The sequence below is a fragment of the Salvia miltiorrhiza genome, chromosome 2 (genome assembly GCF_028751815.1).
Source record: "Salvia miltiorrhiza cultivar Shanhuang (shh) chromosome 2, IMPLAD_Smil_shh, whole genome shotgun sequence".
Lineage (NCBI taxonomy): Eukaryota > Viridiplantae > Streptophyta > Magnoliopsida > Lamiales > Lamiaceae > Salvia > Salvia miltiorrhiza.
Window position 1 is genome coordinate 4,777,537 of NC_080388.1, and position 14,166 is coordinate 4,791,702.

Sequence of the window (14,166 nt, forward strand, 5' to 3'; positions counted from 1 at the left end):
GGATTTTGAAGGAGTTTCTCTTGGATCTATTTATGGATATATATATATATATATATATATATATATATATATATATATATATATATATATATCTACTAGATCTTGTGTTGGCTTGGGAGTCCTCATTCATAGGGTTTCATTGAACCCTAATTTGTGCGGCCGCAACTAGATCGCTTCATGGGCCGTCGCCTGGAGCCCAACAAGAGCCCAAACTTCTTCTAGGGTTTGGCTATATATACTTGATGAAGGGAATTCGTTTTGGCTGGGGATTTTCGTTCAGATCAGTTCTCACGATGTAGATGTGAATTATTATTCCTGTTAGGTGTCCCCCCGGACTTGGTACCGTCCGTAGTACTTTTCTTGATATTGTACTTTTCTTTTCTCCTAACAGAAGAGTGTTTGTGAGTTATACACTTGAGCGTACATTGTAAAAGAGTTATTTACTCTTCTTTATTGTTGGTTCTTGTTTCTCAAGGGATTAGGTGCGCCTAGAAAGTTAGTCGTTGTCTAGCTTTCAGTTATTCACCGTTGATGAGGTTTTGGGAAGATGTAGAGGCTAAGTAAGAGGGTGTCTTATTGTGTAAGTCATTTGTACATCTTAACTTCATATAGTGGATGATTTTCCCTGGGCGAGGCCCCCCAGACGTAGGTTGTTTAACCGAACTGGGTTATCATTCGTTGTGTTCTATCTTTCGTACTCACACTCATTGTTACAACACATCTCAGTGATCTCACCACATATTTTATGGATTAGTTATTTTTTTCAATTGGTATCAGAGCAGGTCACCTAAGTTACCGGTGTTAGATCTTGGTGACACTAATCCATGTGGTATTTTTAGAGATGTTTTTGATTTTGAAGTTTTTCGCCCCAAGTTTGAAGTTCTTCTATGTCAACGGGGAGAAGTCGAGATGAAAGGAAGGTTGTTGCTGCTACTGCTACATCAAATTCAGGGGGAGAAGATTGTAAAGGAAGAGACTGTTCCTTGGTCAGTCGCCAATATTGTACCTCCAGGAGTTTCTGCACGTGTCGCCTGGTGCTGTTTCCCCAAGTGTTTTTCGAAGTGTTGCAACAGATATTGATTCTCCTGCTGCTATTGCTGGTTTGTTTATCTATTTGCTCTTGATTTGAGGGGGAGTTCATCTTATCTCAGTTTATGATTTTGAGATTACTCTTGTTGCGATTTATTCCTGAGTTGAGCAGATGTTGGTTTTGTCTACACCAATGACAAAGGGGGAGATTGATTACCCAGTTCGGTGATAACACACCAATGACAAAGGAGCAGATGTTGGTTTTATCTATAACACTCTTGGCATATCAATCTAACCTACTTTTTCTTACCATCTGCTTTCCAATTTCAACTTTTTGTGCAACTGTCTTATCAGATGACCTTGACTTTGATATCAAAATGGATAAGCTTGTGCAACCGTCAATGGAAAACCTCGAGATCGCGGCAATTAGGGCTGTAAACAAACCAAGCTGCTCGCGAACTATTCGGAGCTCGGCTCAAAAAAAGCTCATTCAAGTTCGTTTAGAGAAGTTCGATAAATAAACAAACCAAACTTGAGCTTAGTAGTATTCGGCTCGTTAGCTCGTGAACATGTTCGTCAAGTGATTCAGCTTGAAAAATATAAATTATTAGTAGATACAACTTATATTTATCCACTAAAATTAATAATAATTGTATTAAATCTGTGATTAATTTTGTTTGTTATAAGAAAATAATTAATATATTTATTATTTTGAATAAAATAATTTATTTTTAAAATAAAATACTCAATATTTTGAATATAAATATAAATTTAGAAAGTTCGTATAGGCTCGTGAGCGGCTCGTGAACCTCAAAGTATTCGGTAAGTAAAATTCGGGATTCGATTCGATACTAAACAAACCAAACTTGAGCACACCACTATTCGGTTCGGCTCGATTCGATTACACCCCTAGCGGCAATTGATCGTCGGCGCGGCAGCCGGAGAATGAGCCAAAATCTGAAGGAGGAAGGAACAACGGTAAAGCTAGATTGTCCGATGCTAAAATGAGCTGGCTGCGCATCCTTAGCTTTGCTGCGACTGCTTGACACAGAATGTTTTTTGTGCTAATATAGATTTATTTTATTTCTTATCCGAAACGGTTTAAACAATAAATTTAAAATAAGTGGAATAGTGGCTTCTTGATTGTCATTTTCTTAATTATAAATTAACAGTATTAAATAATTTATATATATATATATAAACTCATAGTATTAAAGAAAAAAGTTTAAGCATCGGACAACCTGAGACTCGAAACCAAGATCTTTACCTTAGGTATTAAACAAATAAAGAGTGTGCATTCCACAGAATTAATGAACCTCAAGTTAATAAACTGTTAGAATCGAATAATCGTAATATTGGAAAATATTATTTTCATGATTATATAAAATCAATAATAATATGTTTTTAGTTAATGCAGTGACATGAGATAAAATTATATAAATTTTTATTGTATATTTAATTAATTACACCCTCCCTCCTACTAATCTTGGTCCATTTGCATTGAGCATTGAAATTAAGAATAAAATATTAGGAGCTTTAAGTAGGCAGAGCCTACTTATTTTATGTGTAGAGAAAATATGGTCCATATGAACTACATACTATTTTTTAAAATGTCATTATAAATAACTAAATGAGACAAACTAAAAAAAAAAGTGTGACGAGATAAATGGAACGAAATGAGTAATATATTGTTAGTACTAGTATTTTTGGGATCTTATTTTTTCTTCTTCCAGTAGAAAAATGAAGCGAAACTACAAGTGTATTTTTTTATGTAGTGATGAAATATGAAAACAGATTAAATTTTTATGTAATTCTAATAATTGATATATTAGATCATATAGAATTTTATCGTATATACAACAAATCAATATATATTCTTTTAAATATACTTTATTGAATAGAGATATTTATTTATAAGCCTTATCAAATAATGAAATAACTACACACACACACACACACATATATATATATATATATATATATAATAGATTTAATGTGCTATCTAACATTTAATATATTTTTAATAATTATATAATAATTTACGAAAAGCACTTGTGACCAATTTTTACATTTAAATTGTTCAGATACTTAAATATATTATAGAAACTATTGCAGAATAGATGCAGAATCAGGAAAGAAAGAAAAGAAACTATTGCAGAATAGATTGTAGAAGAAGACTCCTTATTATGTACATTGATGGAAACACCAACTTAATAGTGTGTTTCATGAATAATGATGCAAGAAATGTGTGGGACTTACATACTTTGAAATTGAAAACAAGTTTAGAAAACTTGAATCAGAATGTAACAACAGACTAGAGATGGGATGAAGAAGATTGATATTGTGATGAAGCTGTATCGGATTCTTCACATTCATCGAAGTCGACTGGCGAACCACCACTGATTTGCTTCCTGCAAAACAGAGAATCTTGATATGCACACTAAGCTTTGAATAAGTAGAGATTCATCAGCAGCAGCATAATATACCTCGTGTCTTCGGATAATGCCTTTTCGAGTCTCTCCTCGAATGGTGTCGCGTGCCAACTAACTTTCTGATCCTGCAAAGGAACTGGCGTTCACAATCTTAATCTGGATATTCAGACAAGATCGAAGAGAGAGGAAATCGTACCTCTTTGTACTTGGTGGTTGTATTGGGGATACCATTTACACCCCACCATTTAGGAGAGACATGAGTGGCTTCTTCATCATTCCAGTGAGCTGCCACCATCCCAAGAATAGGTCGATCTCCCGGGCTTCTCACGTAATGAGCATTTTCACCAGCATTTCCGTCGCTTCCCTCTTGATTGGCTGGATGTGATTTAATCCACTCAGACAAGCTCAGCTCCTCCTTCTTGACACTTTTAAGCAAAACAGCATCCTTCAAGGAGACTGACATCGGGGTTGCTTCATCATTAGGCTTTGGTGATTCTTTTTGGTGGTTGGGATCTGTGTTTTCTTCGTCCAACTCCTTCCACTGGGATTGATACTCAATCGGATTCAAGATTGAATACACGTACTGAGATCGGATCTTAGTAGTCCCACCAGCAATAATGTTCGTGTATGAAGGGAATACAGTGCCGGGTGTCTGCATTTCATCAGTCAAGTGCAGTGGGGTTGGATATGGTGACGTTACAGATACACTAGAATCACCAGATGAACCGGATTGTTTCATGCGCTGAACAGAATTTTCAGATGATCTATCAGAGTGGCACTCAAAGCGTACAGACTTATTTGTGCGCTGTACTGTGGCGCCTAAGGCTTCAGGTGAAACTGCAGAGCGATGAGCTTCATCAGTCACGTCATTGGGAGTGATGGCTCCATCATTATCATCGCTCTGAGTGGAGCTGGTAGAGTCTCTTCTGGTATCATCTCCGGCAGGCAAGCCACTAAACAGAATGAATTCAAGGCAGGGAGTCAGCTAAGAATTTCTACCAATTTTAGAAAACAACAATACTAGATATAACCCCTGAAAGAGAAAACAAGCAAAAAGAAACAGGTTACCCAATCAATCAAATATTTGAATCATGAAACTTATGAAACCATATCTGATATCTACTGATGCTAAAAACATGACAACTCATGTATAACTCAACATTATTTTTGGGAACCAGAGCTGCTCAATATATTCAAATTTATATGCATGAGACATACCTGCTCGGAGTGCCTACCAAAAACCCTTCACCAGTTACCCATTTTCCACAAGTTTTAACAGGCGTTAAAGATTCATCAAGTGGATCCTTTGGTTTCAGTTTCTCAATGGATGCACAGGTCATCAATGGATTGAGTTCTTCTTTGTGAGCATCTGTATCCAGCCTTTTACGAGAGACTTTCCGAATTTCAACAGGAGTCTCAAGCAAAGTTCCACATGCTTTCAGGAACTTGGCCTGCATAATAGATATTTAAATGTACTGTTAAAATATGTAAGGTATTGGAAGCCGAATTAAGTATGCACTAGTGCACATAGAACGTTTTTTCATTCTTTTTTCTTGAGTACATAACTGACGATATGCCTATACATATCTGGAGAAAAGCAAAACCAAACATTGGGTATACTTCATTATCCAAGCTGTTATGCAATTATCTCAAACTATTTGAATGTATAAAATCATGATGTCTCAAATTAGACACATATGTTAGACAAAAAACACATATGGAGTGTAACTGAATTACAAGATATTTCATAGCTTGAAGATTTTAAGGCGGCTGACTTTACATAATGTAAAGGTACGATAAAACTCAAAAGCAGCACAAAGTAAGATAAAATCATTCGCATTCCCAAACAAGTTAACAGGCAATGAAGGCAGATGCCTTCTATATCCCCACGCAACTCAAAGTAAGAACTTCATCGAGATTTCATTTAAAAAAAAAAAAAGAACTTCATCATCTAGATTTAAGTGGTAGCAATTTTGAAGTTCACGCGCAACAAAGATCAAGCTTAACTCAGCTGTCACGCTGAACAGATGATAAGCTAACATATGTATTGCTATACCATGAAGCTATAGATTCAGAAATCGAAGAATTATCATCAATAAACATCAAGAGAAAAGTCATTTCATCCCCATTTCATTCATCAATCGACCTTTATATTCATACATGCAATGTATTCATGCTTCCTCGTGATTAGTTAAATCATGATAAATTCATTTATCAAGATTCTCACGGTGGACAAATGACAACAGGCTCTTCACAGCCAATTCAAAGAAAATTGTCAAAGAAGTTATATTTTTCAATAATCTAAACTCACACTGACCTCGTCCTTGAGCTCCTTAATATCAATTTCTTCAGACATTGGACCCCAACCTTCCTCAGTCTTTCGAATTAAATCATCTTCTGATTCTAGTAAACCTGATCAATAATCAGTAGCAACAATCAATCAAGAAATTCTAAAAATTAACCAAATTATATGGCTAAACGCACAAAAACAGAAATAAAAAAAAAAAATACCATCGGCAACAAATAGCGATGACAGTGCATTCCTATCGCGAAAAACCAGGCGCTCCTTCTCCTGTAATCGAGAATGCAATCAAATCAAAATCACACAAAACATAAAAAATAAAAAAAAAATTAAGATAAACAACAGATTCGGCTTCACAATATAAACAATAATTGAAAAAATCAAATCATACAGGAGTTGTTTTGAGACGAGAGTGCGAGTCTTTCACTCCAAAACAACCGAGAAAACAGCTCATAGTTGCAGCTACCACTCTCCTCAGGAACCCTAATACGCCCAATCTTTCACCTTCCTTCTTCTTCACTCCTGAAAACCACGCCATACCATTTACTTGTATAATGATGAATGTCTTCAACTTCAATTGATTTCGAAATCGTTGTGTGGAGAAATCTTAAAAGGAATACAATTGATTGAGAGAGAGAAAGAGAGATGACTGTTGGGATTTGAAATTCGAATAAAGAGGGAAATAAATTGAAATGAAGAAAGTAGATAATTTGTATTTACCTCCCCTAAACTTTCAAGTTCTACAAAATGTGGTACTCTTTCTAAACTTAAATTAAATACGACTAAATATAGAGTAAATTAATTTTTAAAAATGGTTTATATTTTAAAAAATTACTAGCATTTGCACCCCGTACACATAAATATTTTTATATTTCTATATTTATATAAAATTATTAACAACTCAATTATCATCTTTATAAATATAATCAAAATTAATTTTAATTGAATATATTTGAATATTGAAAAAATAAATTAAAAAATAAAGAAGAATTCACAATAATGAAAATTGATATTATGAAAAGGCATAAAAAATAAGTTAAAAATGAATTGAAAAACTGAAAAATAGATTTAATTAAAAAAGAAGAGACAAAATATAGATTTTTTTTTAATTTCAATCTTTAAATAAATATAACTTTTATAATTTAAATTAGATATTTATATAATATAGTATCAAATAAAGTTCTTATTGTGATATTTAATTTGATATGCATGTTAAATATTTTATAATTAGTCGAACTTCACAGTTTTAGACAGAAATAAAACAAAAAAAAAGTAAGAAGCTAAAGAAAAAAAAATATAAAACAAAAAAAAGTAAGAAGGCAAAGAAAAAGAAAAAAATATACTAATATACAAATAAATCTTCAATTTTATTATAAATATAAGATTACCACTCAATTTTAAAATTGACCTCAAATTGAAAATAGTCTTTTTAATATATTATAGATTATAGATTTGGCTTTTCAGAAGATCGAGTTCTCGGTCTACTTGTATCAGTCCATGGATTTCGGGCTGGATTAATATCCGCCTAAATATACTTTTGGCTCATTTTAGTTTTTTTATTAATTTTAATAATTATAAAAAAATTACACAAACTTTATGATTATAAGAATTTTACCATGGTTTCAAATTAAGAATTTTATAATAATTATCATTTTTTTAAAAATTACAAGAGGTATCTGAATATAATCAATTATGCATCTCGCACGTAGGCGGGGCCTCACCACCACTCAAACGGTGGAAAAACATCACTGCACGCATACAAGAAAATATCATGCGTGTGAGACTTCAACACCAAATAATACAACACCGCACACATACGGGACCTCACCACCACTCAAACGGTTGGAAAACATCACCGCACGCAAGCGAAAAAATGTCATGCGTGTGAGACCTCAACATCAAAAAATACAACAATGCACGCATGCGGAAATACAACACCATATAAAGCGAATAAAACATCACCGTATGCAGACGGGATTGAACTCAAGACCCCTGACAAAGAAGAGTTTTTGAGTATCTCAACTTTACCACTAAAGCAAGGCCTCGTTGTCACGAATTCGTTATCATTAGATGTGAGTATGTTCGTGGTTCGTTTACAGAAATTATTGAATTCAACGTGATCATTTGTTGCATTCCGACTTATAATTTATTTCATTTTACTATTTGAAGTGTTTAATATTGTACAATATCATGAAATTAAAATGTAAGCAAAAGAATTAATTCGAATTGTGGCTATTGACAGCTGTTACGTGCATGAGATTGATACGTAAAGAATATAAGTTGAAGGGTCAAAATTAGTGAGCAATTATATACCAAAGGAGTGAAAACGACCACGTCACTTTGTGATGCAAAACAAAGAATTTAAACCACTTTTTTAATAATATTATTGTCAAACTTTAATTCAATTTCAAGAAAGCAAAATGTTGGGGTTGAATATTTTGGATAGAATGGGTCCAAAATTAGGCACCGTCGGACATGACTGCACTTAAATACAAATATGCCTTTTTATTTACATTAATTATATTTTTATATTAATAAAAAAAATATTCACAACTTTACTTGCATAATTTTATTTTATTTTTGCATATTATCACTGGGTATCATAATTAATTATACATATATACATAATTATGTGTGAATATTATGTAAAATAGTGTTAATAGGCAAATCTAAGTGGATAATTCTTCTATATAACATGTCACACATCTAAGTGGAGTATTCTAAAAGTTACATTATTTTATTGAATTTATTTTGAATTTTTGACAAGAGATCAATATAGTAGTCTTATTTCGGTGTCATGAAATTCTGAATTAAAATAAGTCAAATAACCTTTGTCAATTTCCCATTTTTATTGCATTAATTATTCTTAAAAACTACTTCAATGATTACTTGTGCAGCTGCGCCTACTTGCATTTTCGCATGTGCCTCTCATGGGAAAACTTTAAATGCTTAAAGACGAAATTTTGCATAAAATGGTGATAATTAAGGATCTTTTTTTTTCTAAAAAAAAATATGGTTCAATTTTACGAGTGATATTTTATTTTGGATTGAATATTCATTATGAATTTTATTTGACCATGAGATAACTTGCCACCAATATATATTTGACCATGAAATTATCGTTGGATTAATAATAAAATAAATGAGATCAAAACATTAAAAATAATTTCCTAAAATTTATGAGAGATGCCACATTATATATTTTTGGAAGGCGAAAAGTTCTTTGGTCTAGCTACCTTATGTTAGACGTAATTTCAAATTTCATAAACTGCAGCTTGAAAATTTTGCCACTCAAGTTGTCTTCAAATAGACTACTCCTCGTATAAAAATACTTAATACATATACATAAATTAATGATCCCATGAAAATGAAAATTCAAATAAATTATTTGAAGTCATCTAGAAAATGAACAAATTAAGCTTTAATTTTTATGGAATTTACAAATTAATGAGGTCAATTATATAATTTGTGAGGTATTAGATTAAAATAAATGTATAAATTAAACAAAATAAATGATAATACAGAATAAACCAGAGCGATGCTCATGACTTGTATATGCAGCGTAAGTTTTAATTTTTACGTAATTTTAAAATTAATGACATCAATTCTTTTAGATATTAGAATCAAAACATGTATAAAACAAAACAAATAATGCTAAGATTCCTGAATAAAAACAAATAGTTATTCAATATAAAACTAAATCTTCAAAATTCTCATGCACAAAAAAGTCACGCAAAAAGAATATATTTATGAGTTCCCTAAAAGTCTACAAACCTTAGCAAAAAAGTCCATAGTCTCCGACCATCTTTTCTTCCTCACCACACTAATTATTTATATATATTGAATTATCCACTCATTCAGACAAACATAGTATTATATTTTTAGCACATAAACATTCTTGTTCAAAATTTCTAAAAATGAAAAATTCAGACAGCTCTAGGGTTAGAAAGTACAGGAAATCGTCGGCCCCGCGGCTACGGTGGTCGCCGGAGCTCCACGGCCGCTTCGTCGAAGCTGTTGAAAGTCTCGGAGGGAAATATCGTAAGTCAGCTCGATTATTTTTTTTCTCTGTTTTTTTATAGAAAAATCTCGTAATATATATATATTAGGGTTTTGTCTAAATTTGTGTGGGAGATGATGCAACTTTTTTAGGGTTATAGAAGATTTAATTTTGATCAATTTGCTATTAGCTGATATGTTTAGATGCATGTTTGAGTTTGGCAGAAGCAACTCCAAAGAGAATTATGCAGATGATGGCTGTTAAAGGGCTCCAGATTTCACATGTCAAGAGCCATCTGCAGGTAATTAATTGTTAATTTTGTTAATTCAACTCAAATATTAATTTGTTTGTTTTTTTTTTTTTTTAATTTACAACCAACTACTACATGTTTGGGTAGATTCATCGAAATATCAATCGACTTAAAAGATATTAGTGGAATTCAAAATTAACATGACATTTCAATTATGGAATCGTAGTATTATATGATGAATAAATAACTGAATTATTAGGAGAATTTAATTTAATATATATATATATATATGTGTGTGTGTGTATATAAATAAATCATATATATGTTGCCAATTTAATTTAATTATTATTTTGTTTAGTCCCAATATATGGGATGAGCGGATACTACAGAATATCTATGATCTGATAAAACACAATATATATCGGGAAAAAAATAAAAATAGAATATATATATATATTTATAGATATATATATATATATCATTATATATAAATATTAAAAAGTTTAAGAGTTTTTTTTTTTTTTTGAGGTGATAAAAAGTTTAACAGCTTTATAGTCACCTAATCAACAAATCATTTTCAGCGGTAGCTATATAATTCAAGTTTTTTTCTTCTGTAAAGTTTTGAGTGGTTTTCGTGAAAATATACGAATTTTGAGGTAATTAATTTGTTTGTAAAAATCTTGGATACATACATCACCTCCAAACTTCGGCATTAGGGAATAGGTATGAATATTGTTCTATTAAATTAATTACATTTAATATTTCATTACAATGAATTAAGATGCATGTCGTACTTGTGTAATAAATTTATATATATCAACCAATGTATTACATGAAATGTACCGCATAAAAAATATATAATGCAATGTGAACCAACTTTATTTAATTAAAATTAGCTACAAAATTCAAACGAATATTAAACAACGTAGCTGCCAAAGTTTGAAGAAAGAAATCTAAATTTACACTCTTTTACGACTATATAGGTGTAGCTAGGTTAGGTTTAATTAGTTCATGTAACAAAAAAGTGTGTTGTCTTATGTAGTTGCTTTTAAATTATTTAAATAATAAATGCTCATTGTTTAAGTTCCAAACAAGTATTGGGCACTCACCCAACTTAACATTCATTATGATGAAAAATATTATCGAGATACATTAACCCTATATAGCTAGGTAGGTGTATCTTAAATTAAATAATATTTTAATTAATTTAAATATATGTATTAATTAATTTTTTGAATTTTTATCAGATGTACAGGAGCATGAAGGAATCCATGGCCATGGGTTCAAACAATTTTATAGCAAACTACCAACTAAAAGAATCCGAATTTATCACTTTATTCTCTCCTCAAAGGTAAGTAATTCTCATCGAATATTGAAATATACTCCCTCCATCCACGAAAGAACTTCTTATCTTTTCTTTTTGGGACATTCACAAAAGAATTTTCTACCTATTTTTGGACTATACCCCACCACTTATAATCCTCTTACTTTTCACTTTTCACAACTCCCAACATTTTTTTACCACTCTCAATACACTCAACTACCTTTTATCCACTCTCAATACACTCAACAATATTTTTTCTTAAAACCCGTGCCACTCCCTCCTAGAAAGTAGAAGAAAAAATTCATAGTAACAATATATATCATATGTGAGAACTCGAATGCTGTCACAATCTTCGAGTAAAAATATTAGTTTTAACGATTACTAAAAAAATATCTTAAATAATGACGAAAATTAACGACAGGAAGACGTCCATCGAGAAAATGGTATTTGAATTCCATCATTAATCCGTCATAAATTTTAGTTTTTAAAATATTATTTTTATTTTGTATAATATCGCCGTAAATTATTAATTTTAATTTAAATAACGCTATTTAAATTATTCTTTTTTCTTCTTTTCCCACAAAAGCGTATGATTAATTAATTACAAGTCAAAAAAGAATTATTTGAGTGCTATTAAATATATATTAATGAGCATGAAAGTTTGGCTGGCTATTTATAATGAGATATGTTTAAAGTTGAGGGGCAAAATATTTATTGAATTATATTTATATATATGTGTGTTTTTGTGTAGCATATATAATAAATGAATGCAATTTGTATTTATGCAGGCAATTTTCCGAAGGTCTAAATGATAGAATTCGAGGGAGAAGGAGAAGTACCCAAATCGGTCAAAATTTATTTTACCATCAACACTTGCAGGTAGAAAATAATACTATTGATATACTTATATACATTTATGTGTGCACCTGCAATGCACAAGAAACAAATTTATATATTTTTTCTATATATAAAATAAATTTTAATACAATTATCATATAGAAAAATTATAAATACAATAAAAATATAATTTTATAAAAAATATTTAAATAAAATTTTATAATTACTTAATTTAAATACATATACAAATATTAAGTACAGTTTGTTAGTTTCGTACAATTATTGAGACAATAGTATTTAAAATTAAAAGTGTGTAACTAAAATATTTAAACACACACATATATGTATTACAATATATATAAAATTCGAGTCATTTTTTAAGTTGAGAATCAACTCGAGATTAAATTATATTTCGACTATATAGATATTTTATCATTTGAATATTTTAAATAACTTAAAATCATCTATCTAATTTTTTCAATCGACAAACTTTTTTTTAACACTATTTTTACTTATATATGTATACGCACAGGGTGTTTTTAGTTTTATTTTAGTCTCATGACATAAATAAATGATTACTTTTATTTTTTTATATATAATTATATTATGTAAATATAGATTCATACAATATTTACAAGAAATGATATATGTTTGTATTATAAACCAATGATAATATTATAATAAATATACATTTGTGTACTTTTTTCATTTATATATAAAAATATATAAAAGTGCAGTTTTTTTTATAGTTTTATTATTCCTTCATATTATTAAAATAATTCATCCCTTAAATTAAATTTTGATTAACTTCAATTTAGATCTCATTATAATACATAACACCAATATATATAGGGTGTGTATATATATATATATATAGAGAGAGAGAGAGAGAGAGAGAGAGAGATTAATTTTTGTAGTAGTGTAATAAATCAAATAAAAAGATTAAAAAATCAAAAAACATATATATAAATATATAATAATCAATGAATTATATATATATATATATACATATATTGAAATATATAAAATTAAATTTTTGCTACCTATGATATTCGAATACTGGACCATGAATTCATCAAACAAGATGACGAATCAACTGTAGATCTTAATGATCTAATGGCTAAAAATGGTTCATATTTTATATTTTAAGAAGTATTTTTATTTTAGTCATCCCCTATATATATAAATAATATATATCACACACACATATTTATATGTACATAAATATATATTTTAAAAAAAGTTTTTATTTTAATCCATAGCCACGTGCATATATAATTGTGTGTGTTTGATTATTTAAAGGTGCAAGGTGGAAATGGAAGCATGGAAATCATGGATGAGAGAGAAGAGGAAGAAGAAGAAAGTGAGATTGAATTTGGATGGACAAATATAAATATGAGTGAAATAGCACAACCCAATGAACTTACTACCTCAACTTCATCTCAATCTTGTCCTCTCAATTTAGACCTCACTATCTCAATCTCATCACACTAATCTATTTGATTATAATTATGTTAGTGTCCTACATTCTTTTATTTCAAATAGATATTGCAAGTCAGTTCTAATGTTTAGATACAGCCATATCATGTATATTATTATTGTAATCTCATTTTTATTTTCATTTTCACCTTTCCTCTAGGTTGTATTATAGTGTAATTTTTCAAATTAGAAAAAGAAAAAAAAAAAGGGTGTGGATTGAACTCTAAAGCTCTCTCTCACTCAAAAAGATATATCCCACCGCTTGAATGCGCAGATAAACTCTAAGAAGGCGATTGGTATGATGGAATGAGGTGGAAATGAAATGGTGATTTTTCTACTTTGATTCCATTTGTTTGTTTGGTATATTTTTTTTTAGGAATTATCATTCCATTTGAAATTATCATTCCTACTTCTATGAGAATCGTCATTCCTTCCACCTACCATGGTATTATCCATTTCATTCCATTCTTAATCCTTCTAAATTTAGGTTTTGATATGTATACTTGTATGAAA

At 30.3% G+C, this 14,166-nt stretch overlaps 2 protein-coding genes across 2 annotated transcripts; one reads left to right on the forward strand and one right to left on the reverse strand.

Moving 5' to 3' along the window:
* Positions 1–3,165: 3,165 nt before the first annotated feature.
* On the reverse strand, positions 3,166–6,420 carry LOC131012737 (protein JASON-like). Its single transcript, XM_057940735.1, has 7 exons — positions 6,155–6,420; positions 5,973–6,033; positions 5,779–5,873; positions 4,680–4,912; positions 3,658–4,414; positions 3,516–3,586; positions 3,166–3,440 (listed from the first exon to the last, which is right to left on the reverse strand). Exons 1-7 carry the CDS (start codon positions 6,299–6,301, stop codon positions 3,344–3,346), a joined length of 1,461 nt encoding a protein of 486 aa, XP_057796718.1. The 5' UTR covers positions 6,302–6,420; the 3' UTR covers positions 3,166–3,343.
* Positions 6,421–9,485: 3,065 nt separating this feature from the next.
* On the forward strand, positions 9,486–13,801 carry LOC131012760 (myb family transcription factor MPH1-like). Its single transcript, XM_057940771.1, has 5 exons — positions 9,486–9,804; positions 9,988–10,064; positions 11,261–11,364; positions 12,126–12,216; positions 13,477–13,801. The coding sequence occupies exons 1-5, from the start codon at positions 9,681–9,683 to the stop codon at positions 13,666–13,668; spliced, it is 588 nt and encodes a 195-aa protein (XP_057796754.1). The 5' UTR covers positions 9,486–9,680; the 3' UTR covers positions 13,669–13,801.
* The last annotated feature ends 365 nt before the right edge of the window (positions 13,802–14,166 follow it).